Source organism: Biomphalaria glabrata, chromosome 18, assembly GCF_947242115.1.
Source record: "Biomphalaria glabrata chromosome 18, xgBioGlab47.1, whole genome shotgun sequence".
Taxonomy (NCBI): Eukaryota; Metazoa; Mollusca; class Gastropoda; family Planorbidae; genus Biomphalaria; species Biomphalaria glabrata.
In genome coordinates this window covers 6,677,231-6,702,547 of record NC_074728.1, presented here as the reverse complement: position 1 = coordinate 6,702,547, position 25,317 = coordinate 6,677,231, and the positions used below count along the sequence as shown (strand labels likewise).

The 25,317-nt window shown below is 34.2% G+C and overlaps 1 protein-coding gene across 6 annotated transcripts in view; it reads left to right on the top strand.

The window, feature by feature from the left end:
- LOC106067685 (atrial natriuretic peptide receptor 1-like) overlaps window positions 1–17,835 on the top strand; it is a 486,432-nt gene extending 468,597 nt beyond the window's left edge. For all 6 annotated transcript variants that reach the window (XM_056016970.1, XM_056016969.1, XM_056016968.1 and 3 more), the window contains 7 exons: window positions 8,071–8,220; window positions 9,252–9,375; window positions 10,456–10,524; window positions 12,480–12,654; window positions 12,917–13,015; window positions 13,494–13,585; window positions 14,841–17,835. In XM_056016970.1, coding sequence (XP_055872945.1) covers window positions 8,071–8,220; window positions 9,252–9,375; window positions 10,456–10,524; window positions 12,480–12,654; window positions 12,917–13,015; window positions 13,494–13,585; window positions 14,841–14,978 — 847 coding nt within the window. In that variant the 3' untranslated portion in view covers window positions 14,979–17,835. The remainder of the gene's footprint in view (window positions 1–8,070; window positions 8,221–9,251; window positions 9,376–10,455; window positions 10,525–12,479; window positions 12,655–12,916; window positions 13,016–13,493; window positions 13,586–14,840) is intronic.
- The last annotated feature ends 7,482 nt before the right edge of the window (window positions 17,836–25,317 follow it).

Here is a 25,317-nt window from a genome sequence, read left to right as displayed (position 1 = left end):
CTCTGCTAGTTTTATTCCTTGTCTAAGCTGTTGTTTGGTCTGAATTATCCAAGGATGGTACTGTTCTATGTTTTCTAAGTCTAACATGTTGTCAGCCCATAACTCTAACGGTCCTTTAGGTTTTCTGTTAAATACAAGCTCATAGGGGCTGAATTTGGTGGTTTCATGGATGCTAGTGTTGTAGGCAAATATAGCATAACTAAGAGTCTGGTCCCAGGTGCTCATTGAGTCTCTTTCTAGCTTATATATCATCTGTTTTACAGTTCTGTTCCATTTTTCTATTACTCCATTTCCCTGTGGTGAGTAGATAGTGCTATGGACTAGGCGGATGTTAGTCATTTCTGCAAATGCTTGGTTAAGGTGGGACTTAAAGTTTGATGCATTGTCTGACAGTAACTTATTAGGGAATCCAAATTTTAGAAAAAGTGTTTTTAAGCAATTACATATGTCAATAGCCTTTATATCTTTTAGAGGAAATGCCTCTGCCCATCTAGTGGACATGTCAATGATACCCAGAATATATTTATTCCCTTTACTGCTGGTTGTTAGGGGTCCCATTATGTCCATGGCAATTTTGTCCCAAAAATGGTGAGATTTATCTGATTTTTCTAATGGGGCTCTAGTCACTGTTTTTTGTTTGGCACATTCTGTGCAACTGTTTACATAGTTCTTAATGTCCTTTCCCATCTTTGGCCAGAAGAATTTATTGGCTATCTTAGCATATACTTTCTTTTTTCCTAAGTGTCCTGCTGTGGGGTCATCATGTGCCATATTTAATATTTTAGCTCTTAAAGTTTTAGGGATCAGGATTTGAAGTCTAGTACAGTTTTCTTTCCTGTTATATCTAATGGCTAAGTTGTTAATTTCTATATGGTGGTTATTTAGATTTATCTTGTTATAGTCTTTGCTTAAGAGGTCTTGTATTGTGGTGTCATTTTTCTGCATAGCTATTAGTTCCTCCCTAGTTATGCCTATTTCATTGAGTAATACAGTGGGGCATTCTATTTCTGGTGTTATTTTTTTATGTGATCTGGTTTGAGCTAATAGTGCCTCATGTTTAAATAGGGAATATTTTTGTCTATCTTCCGCCCATTGCATAACTTCTTCTAGTGTTGGATCTTTTACACCATCTACATTGCCTATTATTAGATCTTGTGCTGGGGTGTCCATGACTATAGCTTCTAGTTCTCCTGTAATCCAGGGTGATTCTATTAGGACTTTAGCGGTTTTGCAAATATCGAATTTTTGTATATTTGCATAGGTCACTTTTACTGTGTCTTCTAGATACTGTCCTGGTTCAACTAAAGAGGCTTTAACTATTATTGCCGTGGCTCCACTGTCGCGAATTGATCCTACTTCTTTAGAATTAACATAGGATGGAAAGACTTTTATTTTGGACTTATTTGCTTGCATGTAGGCTACATTTTCCTCTCTATGGGTGTTGGTGTTATTGCCACTGTTGTTTCTATTGTTTCCTCTATTGTAGTTGTTTGGGTGGTTGTTTGTGTGGTAGTTATATTGGTCCCTTCTAGATTGCCTGTTTCTGTTATAGCTATTGTGTTGGTAACTGTTTGCAAAACTTCCTCTTTCATTGGGACTTGCACTCTGGTGTAGTCTATGTGGTCTATTATTGTAGTTATTGTTGTTTTGTTTGTAGCTGTTTGGGTTGTGGAAACTAGTGTAACTTCTGTATCTGTAATTGTTATTGTAGTTTATAGGGGCTTTGCATTGGTTTTTTACATGACCTTTTCTCCCACAATTGAAACAAGTCTTGGTGTTGGACCATTTGAATTTGTCATTGTTGTTGTTGTTGAATGTTGTTGCTGTGGCTACTAGTTGGTGTAGGTCTCTTTTGTCAATCGTGTGTCCAGGGTGACTGTCTTTAAATAGATTTAGATTCGTTATCAGTTCAGTCTCTGTCTTGATCTTCTTTTCCTTAAGGAAAGTAAATACTAAGTCTGTCACGTTGTTGAGGACATTGTCAATGAGTAGCATGTCTAGGATTTGTGTCGGGTCTTTGATGTCACATTTTGCTAGCTCTAACCATTTTATCATGTTAGTCCTCATGTCGAATATTATCCTGTTGAAGTCCCCATCTTTTTTCAATTTAGTGTCCCTGAATAGCTTACGATAGAAATCTGAATTTTTTCCAAAATGTTCTAATAATCTAGTCTTTACAGCTGCATAGTCTTTCTTTTGGTCTACAGTTAGAGTGGAAATGATGTTGAGGGGTTCTCCGGACAAATTTGCTAGTAGGTGTTTGGCCATGTCCTCATTGTTAAGACTATAGGTTGAGGCTATATGCTCAAATTGGACTAAATAGTTTTCAAGTGTTTCATCTTTAGAATTGTATTTGTGGAATTTGGAGATGAATGGCTTTGTTGTAGACTGTTGGGTATTAATGTTGGAATTTGTTTTGGCAGCTTCTAGTTCTAGTTCTTTTTGTCTAGTTTCTAGTTCTTTTAATGTTTTCTGATGAGCTCTTTCAGCAGCTCTTTCTTCCCTATCTTTTTCCTCCCTTTCTTTCTTTTCTATTTTGGCTAGCTCTTTTTCTATGAATTCCCTCTTTTTATCCCCCTCTAGTTCCATGACTTTCACTAGCTCTAGAATTTTGTCATAGGAAGACATGTTTAATGCTTTGTGTAGTTAATTAAGTGAGAAAAGAAAAAATGTACTGTGTTATACTTGTCAATACAGTGTGTGTCAGTTATTTAACATGTGTATATTACACAATAATATAAAAAATTCAATCAATGGTTACAATGTAATGAAAGAATGTAGTGATAATTGTAAAACAAATGTATAGATCTAGATCAAAATTTACTCAGTTGCTCAATTATAAACTATTCAAATTCAATATTCACAAATATCAATATATGTTATACATGTGTGCTGTTGTGCCAAAGTAAAATAGTAAAAAAATGTAAATTAGTAAGAGAAAGAAAAATATATGTACAGTATAAGTAGAAAGGACAAACACAGAAACAATATAGAGAACAACACAGTCTGCTTTTAAAGAAATTAATAAAAAGTAGAAATGTGACAGGAGAAATACAGATATATGGATACAAGACTTTTAAACAAACAACAATATAGATACAGATTAAGTACACTGACAGAAATACAAACAAGACTCAACAGCTAGATAAATAATTTCCCACTATATTCTATGACCTCCGTACCAACAAGGAGAGCCTCAAACGCATTGGGCCTTATAGAGGTTAGAGAACAAATAGGATAGACCCTAATAGATCCTATTGTTATGATAGTTCATACAATAGTCCCTCTCCAGCCACCCTTAAAAGAACACTTAGAAAAATGAAAATGGTTACTCACTAGTGACTATCCTCAATAGTCAACAATACTTAATTGGATACTATAAATTCAACAATACTTAGTTAGATACTTTTAAATTATATCAATGTATAACAAATATATTTAATAATTGATCAAAACTTACAGGGGCTTTCTGGTGTAGTCTGATGTAGATGAGCTCGATACTTTTAGTGTAGATCCATAGTCCAGTTATAATCCAATCATGGAATAAATCAGTGAAATAAGGTGATATATCCAATAGTCCAGTCACAAATATATAATATATCCAATAACGAGCTCAATAATCCAAACAGAATTAATTACACTGGTAGCTAGTGATCCAATAACGGCTTAGTACAAATAGTATGGGCAACGATGACTAAGCTGACAAATAGTATATGTATATATAATCCAAAGTACTTGATCTTTTAGAAGATAATCCAATAGTCTATGACTGACTTAATTAGCAATATAAGACAGGAGAAGTTCTTCACAGAAGATGTTATGGAGAAGATTCTCTTCAGTTAGGACGATATGGTGGTATCACGTGCCCCAGTGTACCACAATTTGCTACTGGAACAGTGAACAAATGATTAGGTGAGTCTCAAAAGACGTACACCACGATGAATCGTCGACTTGAATGACGTCGGAATTGATTAGTACAGACAGGTAGCTGTACTCCGGCTTCGGCTTTTCTTCAGTAATTGTTTTCACCCATATTGCGGCTCATCAGGCTTGTTTTCAATTGTTTTCGCCGCCATTATGGAAGAAAATAGTCCTTGTACTTCTACGCCAGATGGAATTTAGATGATCGACGATTTACTTGTCAAAGAGTGTAGGTTCATTCTGTCATTTAAGACATACTGGCCACCAAATGTCGCTACCTGGTATTGGCTGTAGGCGTAGCGGCGTGGGTACGTCCGTGTGATGTAGGTACCTCTTCTGGTACGGCTATAATACTTCTCTTAGCGATGTGCTTTATTAGACGCACTAGATTTGCAAGTGCGCAACATTACTAATATACTAAGGTCTCCAATGACAACATTTATAATTACTGATGAACACACTGGTAGCAGACTCAACGTTTATTATATATAGGATAAATTACAGAAAATACTGGCGACTTCAGCCGTCACAAAATATACACCAATAAATACTGGCTGTCCATGCCATGTGGAATAAGTAATCACATCAATGAAATGTTCAAAATATAAATCCAAAGAAAACTCTCAAGTTAACATTAAATCAAGTACATTAATATTCATTCATATTACAGACAGAGAAAATCGTACATCCACTCTCTGCTGGAGTTCTTCACTAACTAACTTTTACCCTTATTTTAGAGTCCTTTAACGTATTCACATAACCTCGTGCTTGCTAGCACGGAATGATACAATAGGTGACTGCGTGTCACTTCATGTCACAGAGGTTCTAAAACTGGACTGTGACACCCTGCCGGACCAAGTAAAACAAAGGACGTTTGGGCCACGAGGCCTTCATCAGCTACAAAACAAACAAAAAATAAAAAACAATTAACACAAAATAGTCTTAAGTTAACTTATCTGTCCGATGTTGTTCTCTATCGAGGCAGAAAAGAAATGAGCTACGCTGGTGTAAAAGCGCGGGAAAACGGAAGGGGGCGGAGATGTCAGGCAAAGATGAATGGGGAAAGTAACGGATGGCTGAGAACTCCCCCTCTCCGCCGATGAAAGATCCGTTCTGAGTAAAGGACTTAAATTCATTCCTCTTAATCAACAGCATGACAATTACCAACTTATGCAAGATGCAAACCATTTTTTTCGCAAACTTAGACTCAAATACCACTTCAGTGGTTCTAGTGACGGAAACAAAGATCATACTACAACCTGACAAAGAATACCTACTCTTCCTCCTAGATGTCAGCTCCCTTTACACTTCCATTCCACATGCTGACGGCCTTAAAGCCATCCGTTACTTTTTTGATATACCAGAAAACAAACACAAATCTATATCCACTGACATTCTAGTTCGCCTCACGGAGCTTGTACTAAATCTCAACTCCTTCGAGTTTAATGGGCAATTTTTCGACCAGATCAGCGGAGTAGCTATGGGTACGGCATTCGGTCCATCTTATGCTTGCCTATTTATGGGCTTTTTAGAACTCAACATTTGTTCATCCTACACGGGCCCCATGCCCGAATTTTATAGGAGATACATTGATGATGGGCTAGGCATAACATCTCTGACAGAGAATGAACTTATCAAATTTATTGAGTTCACTAACAACTTCAATCCCGCCATTCGTTTCACTTACACCATTTCCAGAACTAGAGTGAACTTCTTAGACATAGAAATAAACGTAACCCAAAATTCTCTGTTTACATCCTGCCATTACAAAGACACTGACAGCCATAGCTATCTTCTATACTCGTCATCCCATCCACCATCCTGTAAAGATTCTATCCCCTACTCCCAACTTCTACGTATCCGCCGCCTTTGCCAAGATGACAATGACTTCACGGAAAAAGCAACTGAAATGATAGAGTTTTTCTTGCGTCGTGGCTACCCTCAAGCTATTTTAGACAAAGCCTTATCGCGAGTGGAGAATCTTAAAAGAGAACAAGCTTTCAAGAAAAAAACGATATCTAGCAATGATGAGAGGCCCAAATTGATATTAACCTACCACCCTCACAATGTGAAAGCAAAAAACATCTTTCTCAAAAACCTGAACATTCTCCAAGCCGATGAACATACTCGCGACGTCTTTTCATCCCCACCTCTTGTAGTATTCAGGCGAGACCAAAACCTACAAGACATATTAGTACACACTAAACTCCACAACATTTCAAGTGAACCTGGCACTTGGCCATGTAAGCGACGTAATTGTCAGACCTGCAAACACACACTCGCCACCCCCACCGTCACCTGTCCTAAAATGACCATCAAGATCAGTGGCAAATTTAACTGTAATAGTAGAGGAGTCATATATGCTATAATATGCTCAAGGTGTCAGATGGTTTATATTGGAAATACAGGCAGGACCTTAAAAACACGACTCCAAGAACACCTTAGAGACATCCGTAACTTTGCTACTAAGCCCGTCTCTATCCATTTTAATAACACACATCATAGGGGTACCACCGACCTCCTCGTCACTGCCATACAACAATGCAACGACAAAAACACCCGTCTGCAGATAGAAAACAAACTTATTTACATGTCAGGCACCCTCCAACCTAACGGGATCAACAACCAGCACACTTTTATTTAATACACGATGGGCACTAACACTACGGTACCCCCTTTCCCCATTCATCTTTGCCTGACATCTCCGCCCCCTTCCGTTTTCCCGCGCTTTTACACCAGCGTAGCTCATTTCTTTTCTGCCTCGATAGAGAACAACATCGGACAGATAAGTTAACTTAAGACTATTTTGTGTTAATTGTTTTTTATTTTTTGTTTGTTTTGTAGCTGATGAAGGCCTCGTGGCCCAAACGTCCTTTGTTTTACTTGGTCCGGCAGGGTCACATATATGCATGTTTTTCGTATTTTCTACTGTAACTAATGTGTGGATATTATTTTTATGATTGATATAGATCTATATATTATATATCATAATAAATGGACTCATAATGATAATAATACTCATATAGTTCATATAGAGTCTAGATCTAGATCTAGTCCATCTCCTACTAATCTAATGTTAATGACACAATCATTAATCAACTGAGACAATGGACTCAATGATATAAATATAGATCTAGAATAATCTAGATATGAATAATTATAATATGATATAATAAATAATAATATATAGGAGAATAGTATATAAGCTTTTATATAGACAGTCTTAACTGTCTATAATAGAGAAACATTAGAGAGAGAGAGTTGGAGATTTTTTTTTCTAATGTATTGCTTTATATAGTAAAGTGCGAAGTTAGAGCGCATTAAGCCCGTTGGCAGCAATTTTCAAGTTTGGATTTTTATAGCACCGTAACCGTCTGACCTATGAAAAAACTGATGGTATCTCTAAATTCCTCGTCCTTTTTTCTATAAAAATAGATTGGATTTAATGTATCACTAGGCTTAGTTAAAATTAAATATGAAGTCAAAGAGGTGTAGGGTAAGTATCGCCAAGCGTACTTTTCCTTGAGCGGATTTTTCCCCAGTTAGTAAGCTCGATCGGGTTGATGGAAGGTTCGAGCAGATCAAAGAAAATATATCTAAAAACATGTTTTAATATTTAATTTTTACTATAAAGTCATTTTCTTTTTACTCCAGCGCAAGAATACCATCCATTGCACCATTTCCCACCCTCCACAACTTCAAATAGTCTCTTTGAGCTGATGAGCCATCAGGCTTAAAAATAGCCCTAAGCCCATTACCCATTTCCTTCACTACCGGGTAGTAAAAAAGAATAATTCCACACCTCCTGAGTTTGACCTCACCATGAACTTAGTCTTTACAAGGAAAAGGAAATAGTATGTGTCGGAAGTGAAGAAAAAAGGTGCATGCTCAGTAGCAATATAGTAGTAATTTGGTAAACATTCAAATAAAAAAGTTATAGCAATAAAAAGTGAACTGTTCGAACCTCTTGTCAAATCGGGACTGCTCAAACTTCGCACTTTACTCTACATCATGTTTAACATTTTTTATCTCGTCTCCCAAGATCTATATTTAGAGGTCTAAAGAATAATTAGTTATTATATATACAAAAATTGTTTATTAGTTTATGCATTTTCTTTCAACTATAACTTGTACCCTTTTATATTAAAGGGATGGGGACAAAGGAGATATTCTGGATAATCTGCTTTCTCGAATGGAGCAGTACGCTAACAACTTGGAGGCTCTAGTAGAGGAAAGAACATCTGACTACCTCCAAGAAAAGAAGAAAGCCGAGGAACTCTTATACAATATGTTGCCCAAGTAATGATGCTTAAACTCTTATTTCATAATTAATATCAAATACTGTTGGTTTTCCTTTTCAACATAACATTGTTGTAGAAGCCCTTTATTAGATGTAGAGAAAGAAAGAGAGAGAGAAAACTAGCAAATATATATTTGAATATTTTATTTTAAATGGAGTAACAATTTTTTATTACAATGTAGCATTTACTTTTAAATACCTTTCTTGCTAGGCTAAGTACACATTTTCTAACTCAAGTTACTTTGAAACAGATGTGGAATGGGTGTCAAAGTCAGCCCAGGCATTTCTATAAAATCCGGCCCTTAAATTGCGTATCATATGATAGACATACAATTAAATTTATATGCCTACCTTTTCCTTAAAATCATTATGCTAAGTGTTTGATAATGTATCGATAACAGTACACATGCATAGATTAAACTCTATTATATCTTTATAAGAAACATAGGCCTTATAAATATCTTTTTAATTGCTAAGTGTGTAGGCCCTAAAAGAATGAAGCCTACTGGTAGCACTGTCTACATTATTTCGGAAAATGTGTTGGATTAAATTTTGTAGAGTCTGTAAAATATTTTTTTTAAAACAGGACAATCAGAGGACCCTTTTTATAAGAGATATTATAAAACAATTTAATACATAATGGCATTAAGCTGTCCTTTTGGTTGCTCAACAGGCCCATTTGGTACCTGCGAACGGGCATTTGCTGGAATGCCCATATAATCCAATATAGCCAGTCCGCCCCAGCTTTCAAATAATATTTATGCTTTATAGATGAATTATGCAGTACCATTATTGAACCAAGACTTTAAAAGGAAGGTGTGAACTTTCAGAGTTTTTGAAAAGAAATTTATATATGCTTGTGACATTAGTAGCTTACATTTTAATTGATCATATTTGTTATTGAACATAATTAAAAGAAACTAGAAATAACAATAAGCTTGTCACCTGAAAATGTATCAAATATTATAAGTTTAAATATTTTTTTCATCTTTATTTAGGCTAATGTTCTTATTTTTGTTTTGCTTTTCAGGTTTGTGGCTTCCCAACTAATACGTGGTGAGACAGTCAGTGCTGAATGGTACGATGGTGTCACCATATACTTCAGTGACATCTGTGGGTTCACTGCCATGTCTGCAGAAAGCTCGCCTATGCAGGTAGGGGCAATTGAAAGGCTGATTGGTGTTAAAATTTACTTTTAAAAAATGTTTTATTTTTCGGATGTTCCTTCAGACTTGAAGATAATCTACTTCCTAGTAGGATTATAGGGAATGGCAATAGGCAGGGTATCAAGGCAAACGAACGACAAGCAGCCATGCATGACATTTATATACAAAGTGCATTCTTAGCATTTATATAAATAAATAAAATAATTTCTTTTTTTTCTTTCTTAGTAGCTAGCATACCAGAAAAAAAAAAACTCAGTCAATCAATATTTATATTTATTGGGAACATATTTTTTTACATTTTACTTTACAAGTATATATATAAGTGATTTTGAAAATTTAAAAAAAAATTTAAAAAATTTGCATTTATTAACATGATCTCCCATACATTTGCGTAGTGTTTTAGAAGTGGTTGTATTTTTATGAAGAAATCGCTTGAATAATTATTTTGTAAAACAAAATGGCTTTGTTTTAGAAGATAAAAGAGTAACGTTTGCACCTAAGCTTTTACTTTCACTGAACATATTGTACTTAAGCTTTTTTTTTATTACTTGTTGTCTTTTGTGAGAAAAACAAAATTCTCATCCATACAGAGATTTTCCTTCAGCATGATACTTTGTTTAGGCACATGTCTGTTTCTGAATTTAACTCTTTCTCTCCTAACTGACGATACCAACGTTGATTCCACCAGAATGTGGTGAAAAATTACGGAGAGAAAGAGTTAAACTGTTATACATAGAGCCATAGCTATAGGCTTAGAGAAACATTACAATTTTAGAAATATGCGCCAAAGTTGCCCTTTATTTACTTTCCTTTCTTATGTGCTTAATGTGTTAGAATTCGATGCTTGATAGGCAATTGGAAAGAGTTCTTTTGTGTTGTTTTTTTTTTAATTGAATTAAGGAACACAAATATGTTTCTTTTTATTCTTGTCTCTTTCTGAGTATGGTATAAGTTATGTTTTTTATTTTGTTTTTTCATTTTATGTTTTATTGCTACTTGATTTTTTTATTATGTTTTTTTTTATCTATAAAATTTAAAATCTCTTGGTAAAACATTTATTTTTTGCAGGTCGTTGACCTTCTAAATGATCTGTACACATGTTTTGATTCCATCCTTGAAAGCTTTGATGTCTACAAGGTAAATATTATCTTAGTTTCTCTTTTAGAAGATGTGAGAAAAAAATATGTCTTCAAGTAGGACATTCAATTTGCTGATGATATTCCATAGTTGGTTTTATTTCTGGATATGAACTAGTGCAATGCTGATGCATTTGCAACTTTTTTAGAAGTGTATATCACAAAACTAAACAACTCATAATAGGCTTTAGATGGAAAAGCAATTGATTAATGAACTCCAGATAAACAATACACTGATCAACTTCAGCTATCTCTTAGTCTGTTAGACCTTTGGGGCACCACACAAGATTTGTTGACCATCCTTTTCCTTTCCTCTCCATCTTTTGCTTTGGATAGCTCTTTCAATGGCTATCCCATCCATTCTTTTGTGTTGTCTTCTCATCGTTTTCTCTGTCTGCCTCTTCTTCTTTTTTCATGGTACTGTTTCCTGAAGGAAGGACTTTGTGAGCTCTGAAGACCTTGAAATATGGCCATAGAGTTTTAATTTGCATTTTCTCGCAGGTCCTATTGCTGTAATAACCCTGTCCTCTAATCTCCTTGTTTGTGATGCAGTCTTTGAATGTGATACCTAGAATCTTTCTGTAGCATCTCAATTCCATTGCTAGGATCCTCCTCTCTAGCTCTGCAGTCAGCATCCAAGACTTGCAAGCATTTAGATATATGGGTGTCATTATAGACAACAGAGCTTTCATGAGAAAAACTTAAGACTATGTTGAAAACCTGGCAAGGAAAACCACACAGTTGCTGTTTTTCTTATACAAACTGAATAGCTTTAAATTAATATATTTGTTAATTTTTGCTGCGCGACAATACAAATTCTGCTAACATATGCTATAACTAATTGGCATGTCAACGTGTCTATCAAACTGCTGCACCACTTGAACAGTCTTTTAAAAAGAGCATCAAAAACCCAAATACGAATAAAAGTTTCAACAAAGATGTCTCAGCAAAGTTAGAGAAATCGTAGAAGATAACCAACTCCCTCTCCATCATAACTAGGCAAAGTCGTCCCTTAGTGGGCAAATTCAATCCATTAATGCTAGAACCAAATGGTACAAAAACATGTTTGTTCTATACTCTATCAGACTGCATCAGTGTTACTCATTGAGTGTAGCCACTCAAGGAACTTTTTTATGTCTTTTGGAATGTTTTTAATTGGAAAAGATTCCATGTAATAAAAACAAATTTTTAACTAGGATCAATAAACAGTTTTAGTCTTTTTTAAAAGTATTAGCTCCAATGTAACTGTGAAGGCTTGGATATCACATGTAACACATGTTAGTTTATTCAGCGTGGCCAAGATAAAAGAGCCTCGGGTGTCATGCTGCACCTGATGTTTCAATCAAATGCTTAATTTATCTGCTTGCAATTTGTATTTGTAGGGTAACTTAAAGGGTACATTGTACAGTAACAACCCAACAACCCGCTTACAAATGAAGAGTTAAAAATGAACATTTGCAATATAGTTCAGAAATCACGCCACATGAACTCATGAACTGACAAATGTTTTCCAAAGCATGTTGAGACGTGCTAATTTGTGTCCTAAAGTACATGGTGCTGCATTTTCAACACCTCCTGTGAAAAAAAAATTTAAATTAAATTATAGCTTTTATATAGCGCAACTTTCATGCTTATAGCATGCTCAGAGCGCTATGGTTCAATCTCATTCTTGGACCAGTGGGGGAGGGGTATCTGGGAGAAAGTTTCCTGTGCTGCCTTTAGGTGCTCAGAAAACACAAATCTGCTCAAGTCAGGTATCGAACCTCCAACACCCTTCATAGGTAGCCAAGTTCATGCTTACTTAGCCTCTCGACCACGTTAGTATATTGTTATTATTAATAATCTGTCTTTATTTTTTTTTTTTTACTTTTCTGTAAGTATTTGCACTCCTGTAATCATACAAGGCCTCTTTTTATCTTGGCTACCCTGTATAAAGTGTATTGATTCTTTCTCCAGGTGGAAACAATAGGAGATGCCTACATGGTTGTCTCTGGCTTACCTGTCAGGAATGGGAACCTTCATGCCAGGGAGATAGCCAGGATGTCATTGGCCTTGCTTCATGCTGTGTTCAAGTTTAAGATACGACACAGGCCCGGAGACCAGCTGAAACTCAGGATCGGCATGCACAGTGGTAGGTTGTGTTAGGTTAGAATGAGTTCACAGATTATTCATGCAAAGAAAACAGCTTTCTTTTAATACCCAAACTCATGAAAAAGACAGATTATTTCTTTATGAGGCAATCAGTTAAACAGTTTAGATTTGGTAAATCTTTTCTTTCAATGGATTCTTACATTATCAATTCTTCTAATTTAATGGTCCCCTTTGTAAGTTATACTGATATTTTACAGTTACAGACTGTCAATGTTAATACTGAATGTTTTCATGTTAAACAGGTCCAGTGTGTGCTGGTGTGGTTGGTTTGAAGATGCCTCGATACTGCCTCTTTGGAGACACTGTGAATACGTCCTCAAGAATGGAGTCTAATGGCTTGCGTAAGTTATTCCAATAGGGTTCATTTTAATTTGTAATATTTGAGAAAGCCTAATTAAAAACAGTAGAAACTTACTTTCTACATAAGATATACATGAAATATAGTTACAGCTAAAAAGGAGAGCTCATGGTTGTTTACTTTAAGTCTTACTCTCTAAACCTTGAGTTTTGAATTGTGAGTTCTTAAGCATTTGAAAATAAAACAAGGCTTAAAGACTGCTTTTTTTCAGGTATTTATTAGAGCCTCAGTTGTCTCATGGAGACTTAAAATCTTAAAAATAGAATAGCCATTTTTACTGGGCTTTAAGATTGATTTGCTGCTTTACAATGTGACCACAAAAAAAAAATACAACAAAAAAAATTAACTAACTAAAAATTAGAAATTGAATTTTTTATCATTCAAAAAAATATGTTCAGTTATAATCAGCATTCATTTTTAAGATCACCAAAGCTCAAGTTTTTTTTTTTCTTTTCTTTTAGCTCTACGCATTCATGTGAGTCCAGCCACTAAAGAAATTTTGGAAACTTTTGGAACATTCCAACTAGAGATGAGAGGAGCTGTTGAAATGAAGGTACAGCTATTTGAAACTATATATCTTCTTCTTCTTTTTCTTCTGCATTCTCATTATTATGTTACAGGGTTTAGATAACTAGTCCAATATCCAAGATAAACTTTGCTGTTGTTTCTTGATCAGGCAGTTATCCGTATAGTTTTTCTTTTAAATGGGTGTTTTGGGGTCAGTGTCTTGTTGGGGGCCTCTTGATGGAGAATACAGTGTTGAAGGACATGGTTAGCATTTTCTGGTGAGACTCCACAAGGACAAATTTCACTTTTCAGTTTCCGAAACTTTTGTTGTCCCATACTGTTGTGTCCGGCTCTGAGTCAAAAAATTATAAATTAATCATGTAGAGGTAGCTTATAATAGACATCGTCTTTCTTGTTATGTAAATGAGAGCTTGTCAATTTTTGGGTTATTCTACAGTTAAAGTAAAGTAAAGTTCCCTTTTCAGACCTTGCGATCTATAGGGCAGATGATGTTAAGGTCATCTGTTTCTTTGGCCAACGGTTAACAAGCATAGTGTCATCTGTCAATCACAATGACCAACTGCCTTTACTTTCCCCAACTAAAGTCATGTACCCTTTAGAGCTGGGTGGACTCAGGGACTCCCTTAAAATCCTGAAGTTCAAAATCCCAGTCTTCACTGAGATTCGAATCCGGGACCCCAAGTTCGGAAGCCAAGCGCTTAACCATTCAGCCACTGCGCCTGCATCATTCATTATTTTTTTACCATTCCACTTTTGGTTTCTTCATTTCTTATGGAAAGAGTGTTACTTTCCATTGTTTATTTGTAGTCCCACTCTTGGCAAGTGTGTCAGCCTAGTCATTTTCTTCTATCTGTTAGTGAACAAGTTTTCATGCTATTGTTGCTTTACAGAGGCTTTGCTGACTTGTTTCACATAGGTGGCAGTGAGTTTTTTAAAGTTTCGAAGGACTGCTTTGGAATCAGTATACAACAGTTTTATTATTTATAACTTTTATTATAATATGGCATTGTCTTCGATTCCAAAGATTAAAAATTACTGCAGTATTTCATGTGAGCTAGCAAACCCACTTGCAACCTGCTTATTTTGCCACACCTGATGCAGACAAAGTCTATTTAAGTTTTCTTTTCATCTTATTTTGCCTGTCTTAGGCTATTATTATCTATATCATATTAAAGATATAATTAACAATTAATTTTTATTAGGTCACAGTCTTAAATTAGAATAGATTGGTAAATTTTTTGTGCGTTAAATTGTTTTAAATCCCGCTCTCATTTTTACAGGGTAAAGGTGCCATCACGACTTACTGGCTCCTTGGCGAGAAAGATTCCCCGTACAACATTCGCCAACAGGGCTGTAATGAGCCTGGATTAATAGAGTCACCAAGCAAAACACTTAGTGCATCCCCATCAGGTCATTAACACACATCCAGTTTGTGCTCTGTACCCTGGACACATGCACAAGGAAGTGTAAGATTTCAATGTCTGCTGAGTTCCTAATATATTTGCATATCATATTCTATCTTTTGGTATTTTCTTGTAAATTGTTACTGTGAACTTTAGATCAAGGCAAAAACATGTCAAACTTTTCCTTTGTGTAAATGTGTTGTATCTTATGGGTAACCTTCTTTTCTTTTTTCTGTGTTACCAGTATGTAAGCTATTTTATTTTACCTTGATTTTCAAAATCCGTAAAATCAAATTTTAACACATTATTTTTTTCTTTTTCATAATTTAAAGGGAGTACAGATTTATTTTTTTAAAACTATGAACAAAATGATATGGAATGAAGAATTCCATGCAACGTTTATAAATAAAAACATGATTGTATATTCATGAAATGGATCATACTAGGCTACTTGTAAATATTTAGAACAGACAAGGAGTGTTTTAGGTCATTTTGTTTTCTTTCATATTATATTTTGATTGGTATGTATTTGAATCAAGGTGATGTATTTATACAAAATACATTGTAAAACGAATTGTTGTAAGATTTTTAATTTTTTTTTGCCTAAGTATAGATTTGTAATAAACTTTTCAAGGCCCTATAGTCAAACAATTATCATTGTGATGAACCCGCCCCCTCCTCCCATATTACCATAAAAACATTTAAAATCTTACATTTATAACACTGAAGACAAAACAACAACAACATGGTGATGATTCTCCAAAAGGGCAGTCATTCTGATCTGGTATGAACAAATCCCAATCAGAAAATATGGAGTCATTTCAGAAATCGATGCAATTATCAAAAGGAAGTAAAACTTCACAGTAGACTATAACCAGTTTGGTCCATCCATATAAGGTCCCATGTGAATTTCATGTCACAAAGACTGTCCTTATTGGATGCTTTCTGTTATGATATTCCGTAATTAAAAACACTTTTGTATTACACTAATTTCAATTTATTATTAGAGCAAGGTGTTTTGTTTTTCTTTCAATTATATGTTAACTTTTGATCTGTTCATTAGTAAAAAAAATTTTTTTTTTTTTTTAAATTAATTTTTATATGAAATCAGCTTTCATACATTGTCATGTCTGTTTCTACTGCCATGTTGAAAGTCAATTAGAAAATTAGTCAATTTTTTTTAGTTGTCATCTCCTTAAGATCTTGTTGCTTCTCTCCCCTGATTCCCTGTTAAAATAATTCTAATATTAGAAATATTTTATTATTTTTTTTAAAGTCAAAGTGAGATTTGGCTTTATAAACTGTTATTTTTTTTATTTTTTTTGGCCGGTAATTTGTATGTCCTTAAAAAAATGTTTGCAGTTGCTATAAAAAAACAACAACATTAATTGTTATCTGTGTGATCATTTTTTTTTGGTTATTACATGTATTGTGTTATACAATTTATTTTTCTACATTTTGTCTATAGGCTACAACTTTGTAGATTTTTTTTTTCTTTCTTGATATTTTTCATTGACCTTTTATTAACAATTATTGAGATATGTATGTATCTGATATTTTGTTATAATATAGTTTAATTAAATTAGTCCCTTTTTTTGCGTGTCTACTTTTAGTAGGAAAACTGCTCCCTCTTTTATATATATATCTATTTAAATTATTGTGTGATATTTCATTGTTTCAGATTGTGATTCTTGTATACACCTGACAGTTTTTTTTTATGTCTAAGCATTTTATGTTGACAGTTATTAATAAACAATGTAATATCTTATTGTTTTTTTTTTTAAATAATTATTTATACTGTTTTTATTTCCATTTTTCATTGTGATATATTTATTTCATATACAAAACTTTTTTTTTTTTAAATTTGGATTTCAAATTTTTTCAGTCAACATATTATATTATTTATTAACAAAATCGAATTGACAAAAGGAGGTAACTCTAATTAATGGATGTGCACTGTGTGTGTGTGTATGCCTGTGTCTTGGTGCATGTGTGTCTCCATACATATATGTGGATTGATGGTGCCTTTATTTTTTTAAACATCACTTCTCATCAATCTCAGATCATTGATCGGAACTCCTCACTGCGCACATTGACTGTAGCATTATGTATCCCCACACGCCCATTCTGTTGAGTCTGTGAGAAGAAGTCATCTCCTTAAGATCTTGTTGCTTCTACTTGCTTTTCTTCTAGCTTTATGGATGTACTCATTACAAAAAATAGGAATGACTATGTTCAGGGCCAGCCCTAATAATTGCGAAACGGATTGTGCGGGGCCCCAGTTTGGGTAGGGATAAGTATAATGTCAATATTAAGATTTTAAATTAAAAAATACATTCGTCTTTGCAAAAAAATTGTATATACTGAAAGCTGACAATACGTTTTTTTTCTTATCGCGTGTAGGATTGGTATCGCAAAATAACACTGCCTATTTTTAAGATTTTAATAGTTTCAAATTTCAAGGACTTTTTCGGTTATTTTGCAATTTGAGGAAATTTTCAGGAGCCCTGGATAATCGGGAGGCAGCGGAAACCATGTTATTATATATAAATTATAATGATTTTAATTTAATAATTTATACCTAGAATTAACGCTGGGCCCACTGTGTCCGCATATGTTACAGTGGCCTAAGGCCGACCCTTACTATGTTTGTGTCAAGAATATATCAATGTTTTACCCATACACAGCTCATTGAGATTAAAATGCCATCTTGAACTTATCTAATCCTTATCTGTTCAGATTGATTATCAAGTTTTCTTGAAAGATGATAACAAACTTTTATTTAATCACGTCAATTTATCATATATATATATATATATATATTTTGTCTGTCTTTAACCTCATAAACAATTTTTTTTTTTTTTTTATAAATGTTTAATGCGTGTACAAGTGATTTTATTCTTGAGTCTTAAAGTTTGAATGTACTAAGACAAGTGTAAATTTTAACCAATAAAATGAGTTATAGCTTATATTAAATAAGCAAGATGGTAAATATTTAGAACTACACTATATTTAGCTTCTTAAAAGTATTATGCTTGGGTTGTTTCCATCGAAGATTAGAAAATATTAAAAAATTATTTTCACACCTAGATTTTTTCTTGATAAATTTACTCCCCCCCCCCTTTCCCCCAAAAAATCTTGTCTACATTGGTTTCGGTTATTGTAGTAGCAGTGCAATCCTTTGTACCCAATGGATTGTACTGTTGGAATGAATTATCAGATTTTTAAAATAATAGATTAGTTGAATCAAGATTTGTTAATGATATTTTAGTAATTGTTTTTTTTTTAAATAAAAATACTTATTTTAGTACATTTAGTTTGATGTCAATGTTGTTTTGGATGTTTAATAATAAGATTAATGTTTGAAAATAACTTACTTTCAGGACAGAGAAGCTATAATAATACACACACAAAAAGTACTTGGAGGAATATAAATTGTTATAATTAAACATTTTCGGAGATCAAAAACACTTATATTTCTTAAATTGACTTCTTAGTTAATATGTTTAAAAATGAAAATAGGCTTGACAAAATGAGCATAACAGATAGGCCTATCAAATATATGCTAATTATTAGCAAAGCCCAAAAGCGTTCATCTTCATCTTCTCTTGATCATAATAATTATCTTTTTTAAAGATATGAGACTATTTGCTATCTTCCTTTTAACTCTTTAAACTTTCATTTACCTTGCATAACAATCAGCATGGGGATATTCCCTAAAAAGAGTTATGGCACTTTACAGCCATGGTAATTTTATATTCAAAGGCCACTGTTTTTTTTAAAGGCTAGAAACACTTTGGGTTGGTGGGAACCTTTTCAGATTAGACTTCTGTGTGTCACTCTGGGGTAGGAGGACCCTATCTAGATTTGACCCCAACGTGCAAAGCACTTTGCTTGAAGTTGTTAGTTTTTTAAATACCCAGTACTAAGATAAAGGTTAAAAGTGTGTCTGCATGTATGTTCTACAAGACCCAGTTCAACAAATACAACTTTGCCTCTATAGACTCTGACCTGTTTTATCTCTATTGCACCTTTTGTCTAGTAGTCATTTACAAAGTGTATGACCTTTGTTTGGATTTTTTTGTTTAACTGTTTTGTTTCCTACTGCACTGACTTATGTAACATTCACCTGTGACTTAGCAAGTGAACATAAAATTCACAACCACACAAATTAGTTTCAAGAAGCTGAAGAGTGACATAGATAAGTCAAGGAGATACATTGCAACATTAACAAAAGAGTGTAGATGTTTAAAAAAATTAAATTAAAACTCTGGAGGATCAACCACCTTACTCCTAAGATTTTTTTTCTCTTGTATTCAATTAATATTCTTTTCTTTTTATTTTAAACCTAGAAGCATCTATTGTGCACTTGTAACTAGACTTGTATCAATTCTGTTAGCCATAAATAAGTAAATCGTTACAAGTTTTGAAAAACCATACATAACATCTACATACTGGTATTTCTAATTTGTCTATAACTTTGTTCTTTAAAAGAATTTTTTTAAACCTATTGTTTACTATTTCATAGATGTATTACTAGAGTTCAAGCTATGAAAGGATCTTGTTGTAAATAAAACACAAGTATATTATTCCAAATGAATGGTTTCTTTTGACTTTGTGCCATAGATGGTGTGCGTTGTGTCTTCATTACATCATCACAGTATGGGCGGGTGTTAAGCCACAAAAGTGACGTTGGGCAGGAGTCATTTTTGTAATACCACCAGCTTTGAGCCTGCAGATTTGAGGTTCGAGCCTTCACTTGTTACAGTGCAGCGTTTGATCAATCCTAACATTTGTTCTAAATCCAACACAGTCCTTACACCAGTCAAGCAAGCAAGAATCATGTCAGCTAGCGCTTCTCCCAAACCCTCACCATCGTCCCCGCCTTGACTTTCATATAGTGTGATGGTTCAACCAAATCCTCCCACCTTTTCCAGTCAGCTGCAACGGAGCAGAATATCAAGATATAGAGGCACGTCCATTCTTTGGCGTTGACCAGCCAACTTTTGCTTAGACCATGGTATAACTTCTTACTCCTATAATGGGTTTATAAATGCAGCGGGCTACATTTTACATGTTATTGTGATTAACTACTGTTATTGAAAGAATCTTGCAATACGGACAAGAGTATATTTTTACTAAATTTCCAACTATAAAATAGTGTGATAAAGACACGAGTATAGTATTACAAACGAAATTTTCACCAACTGCCATCAATGGTCTGTGTCACTGAACCGAGTAAGATGTAAAACAATTTCTTTGTTTCAGAGTAAATGCTAAAGAAAACTGCTGGGTATCATACATTAGAAAAAAAAAAGAGACAAACGGAATTCGTACAATTTATAAGTCAACCCGCTGGCTGGCAAAAAAGGAGGAAATCCTAGGTTACTGTAAAGAGTTGTGTTTGGGAAATATGTAATCACTGTCAAAAATCATCAAGCTACTGTGGAGGGATCAAGAAGGAAAGGGTCGTCTAATAAAAACTGGCAGGACAGCATGAAAGAATAGACAGGCATCTCGCATGTCTTACCAATGAGATGAGACAGAGGGTACACTAGCTGTATAATTTTTAATGATGTCCTTTGTTATATAAGGTATATGGCTTTTTTCTTTGTAATCAGTGTGTTCTTCTGTTTTGAGATCAATAAATTTACTTTGCTATCCTTCCATGGTTTCAATTCATTAGATTTTTTAAAAAGAACATAAAACTAAAACATAAACAGAACACTCCTTTAGACTTCTAGATACTTATTCATTATAGGTGGCCTTAAAAAACAACAACATAGTTATGCCAACTAAAAATTTTGTAGTAAAAAATAAATAAAAAAACGGAAATCCAGCACAATTCTTTTCTTGTTTTGTTTCATTGAGACATATGAATGACAAAGAGTGGCCATAATGCTTTCGTCACTCCTGTAACAAGCTTTCAAAATATTCATGCCAATCATACAAATGGATCATTTCAACTACAGAAAATAAAAGCAGATAACGATGAATAAACACATCAATGAAACAATACTATAACAAAGAGTATTACAATAAGACTTCTCCATAATAAACCTTTAAGTTTACAAACATTTTACATATGTTAATGGGGAAAAAAAAAAAGCACATGTTTAATAATTAAAATAAGAAAATTCAAATAGGTTATTAATAAGAGCAGTCCAGAAAACAAAAGGCAGTTGACAAAGTTCAACTAGAATGAGTCAGTATTTGCTGCACAAACATACAAGGAGTCAGAGCTTCCACTTCAAAGAGTCTCAGTCCAGTGATGCTGAAAGAAAGTTGAAGAGCAAAGAAAACCAACTTTTATTTGCATGGCTATGGGGCTCTAGAATATCTTCAAACATTTTTTTTTTGTTATGCTTAACTTACGTTAACAGTATGTTTCTCTCTTAAAACCTCAAGGTGGAGGTTAACATTGGGCTAACATAGTACCTCTACACTATATGACTAAGGAGAGGCACACATTTGCCCTGGGTTCTGCTGGGTATCAAACCCAAGACTTGTGGCTCAGCAGCAAAGCACTCATCCCCTCAGCTACCTTGATATGAAAGCCTCTGCACATTTTACTGACCTTATTATAATACAAATTGCGGTGGTATGATGGCTGAGTGATAAACCACTCTGCTTCAGAACCAAGCAGTCAGGTTTGAATCCTGATTAATACTGGGATTTTGAATAATGGAGATTTTTAGGAAGTCCCAAAGTCCACTCAACTTTAATGTGTACCTGACATAGTTGGGGAAAGTAAACATGGTTATTGTCTAGTTAATTATCAGCCAGAGAAACAGATGATTTTTAAATCCTCTGTCCTATAGATCAACAGGTCACAAAAAAAGGCTACTTTACTTATGACTTAAAATACATGTAGATGAGTGATGCCCTGGCTATGTCCTACTGGCCATATCTGTGATGATGTGCTATTCTGCCCCATTGTTGGATATTGGTATGTTTAAAAAAAGAAATGTATTAAAAAGGTCAGTGATACACTTGTCAAAAATTTATATGGCCCCATGATTGACAGAATATCACTGTTCACTAATTTAGTTCTACTTATCACGAATGGCACAATGATGTGGGTGTTTAGATCACTGTTGCAGAAGTCTAGGACTATTGAGTTCAATCACTATAAGGGACAATGATGTGGGTGTAGGCAGACACTCAAGACAGTTGTACCAAGCACCATTTGGCTATGCTGAAAAGTACGGCTGAAAATGTTGATGGCCAATAAGTGTGCAGTGCTGCCCTTCAATAACTAAACAAGAATTAATTTTCAATGTTTTCAAATAAAATACAATGACAATAGATTAGCAAAGATTGAAATCTAAGGTAACAGTGAAAACCAAAGTAAAGCAATTATCATAAGAGTTTTTTTTTACTAGCTGGCACTTGAAGACACATTCTAAATAAACTGGTTTATCTCATATAGGTCACAGAGACCAAGGGACAGCTTTGTTTAAGAGAGTGACTAAACTGTAACACTTTAACTAGCAGGAACATAACAATTGCTATTAAAAACTCTTAAAATTCTCTTCCTTTTTTACTCAAAATTTTTGCTGCCATCTGGGAAAATGACATGACTTTTTGTTAAACTGGGTTTTGCAATCAATGAATTGAGTCTGCTTCTTAGTAACTTAACCAATGTGCAGACCATGCAATCCATTGCTTAGGAATCGGATGGAATATTTTTTTTGTCTGCTTCGTGGCTCCTATGTATAGCAGTTTTCAACTTGCTTTGAGAGCTAATGACAATTTAACAAACCTTAGATTACAGCAGGGCAGGCCTTAGGCCACTGCAACCTATGCAACCAAAGTGGGCCCCGCACTTTCATAGGCCCCGCGCTAATTCTAGGTGTAAATTATTAAATTAAACTCTTTGTAACTTATAACAGATTTCCGTCGCCTCCTGATCTATGTGGAAACAGAAGTTTGATGACATACTGTATGATTTTGTTACAAGCAAGGCTCGTGAAGGAAAGTTAATTTGATCATGATTTTGTACTTAGAAAAGAATGAATGAGATGCAAGGACGAATTTATTTTTCTTAATTTTCACTTATCAACTGTATCCTTACTCAAACTGGGTCCTGAGCAATCTGTTTCGCATAGCCCCCCCCCCCCCCCCCAAAATGGTTTAAAGCTGGCCCTGGATTCTAGGCTAAGGCAACCAAAAGAAGAGAGCACTATGGGACAATGTAAATTTCAGATCTGTAATTTATTAGTATGAAGACTAGAATCAGCTACCAAGGGCTTCGAAAGAAAAATGTATTAAACAGCCTTTTAACAAGTGCAAAACATTTCAAATATTTCTACAGTCATCTAAAACTAGATTGGTGGGGGGTGGGGGGGGGGAGGGGGGAACAATTGGCGGAGACGTTCAATTGAAAAAAAAAATTGAAAGAAAAATTCAATAGTTTATAACAAATTAAACATAACATTTAAAAGAAAAAACAAAACAAAATGCAATTAACTAACAAGAAATTCTAAAAAACAACTATCCCAGCCCTTCTACAATAAGTGGTTAAAAATGAATAAGACATTCAAAGGCTATAAGAACGTAATGTAGCATGCAGCGCTGATTATGAGACTACGATAAGCTCGATATGAATTGAGAATCAATGTCACACACACACACAAGTCTTGATCACATACAAGATATAAATCTACAACATGTCATCTATAATGCAAAGCTGAAAAAAATTCCACAACTAAAAAACAATGCATTTCACAGGCTCTACTTTAAGTCAATTATATAAAAAAAAAATGAACAAAAGTACTTTTCAAAGATGTAAACATTAGCCCAGAATGTGTTTGAATTAATAACAAAAATAAAAACCACATCAGTAAGCTCAGGCAAACCCATGTTTCTGTTCTTTCAAAGAGACTCGTTTCCTATTTTACTTGATTTGGTCCTATTTGGAAGTTTCCACCTTCCTTAGTGTGTTCCACATTCTTCTTTAAAGTAAAAACATTCAACTACTCTGACGTTGGCGTTGTTTAATGTTTGTTGTTTTTGTTAATATGTTTGTTAACAGCAAAGCAAAAAATTATTATTACTATGCAATATTGTATGAAAAAAAAAATGAAACAACCATTAAGAATACAGAAAAAGGAATTACTGAAAAAAGGAACTGACTTCATTCTATCTTTGTGCACAAGTTCTTTGAACATTTATTTTATTTAAAAAAAAAAAAAAAGTTTTCACTGAAGATATCTGTCAAAGTGAATGCTTAAAATCCATTTTGTAAAAACAAAAACTGACAGCTGTGTATAATAACAGATGTGAACACTTGAGTGTTTCAAACACACTAGAAATGACCACTACTGGTACATTGCAGATGTAAAAGTGAGAAACATGACAGGACAATTAGTACAACTGTACTGAATCAAACAGGCATGAATCTGAGTGTGTATGCTGACAGTGCCGTGTAGAGCTTTACAATCCAATTCGAAATATAAACATTTCTAGACTTTGATGTGCAACTTAACTGCAACACACACAAAGTCTTAGAGGATACATACAGCAGGGTAAAAAAACAAACGACTCAAACTTGACAGACATAATGTGTAAAATGTAAACTGGACAAAAAAGTTTCAACTTTCGGCAAGAGATCATGGAACAATTTTCAAAATACTGGCGGTACAAGTTTAATGAAAAACATATCATGAGGGAATAAAATGCAAATGGAAGTATATGGACCATTGATAGACCTAAACCCTTTAAAAGTCTATAACAAAGACTTCTGTATGACAAATTCAATGCACTATAAATACAACTAATGTCAAATAACTAAACAGAGAACAGTTATGGAGCTACAACTTCATTGTAATTGGACAAAGATAACGAAACATGTGTCGCACAATGACATTTTTGGTAGTCTTGCTTGAAATTCATAGTCAACAACATTATATAGGGTAACAGTGTATATAAACTCTTTCAAAATAAGTCAGCAAAATAAAATAGAAACAACGATATAGAGATTACCAAGGAATAATGTGAACCACCAAGTTTTGCCCTGCATCTGTGTACAGTACTCTAGTCTACTCTACGTGTTATAAAGTCATTATTATTACTGATAACAATTTGCTTTGTTTTTGGTGACAACTGATTAGTACAATTGTCTAGATACACACAAAAAAAACAACTACATTCAATAGACTTGATAACAATTTTTTTATCCTCTGTGCATTAGAGAAACAAAAACTAAGCCACAGCACAGACATTTAGGGCCTAAAGTTGACACATTTTTATTTCAACTATCATGTTTCACTTCTATGAAACGTTGATTTCATCAATCCTATTCTATTTTTGTGCCACAGAAATCAAGACTCACTTTGTGAGAAAAGCACTA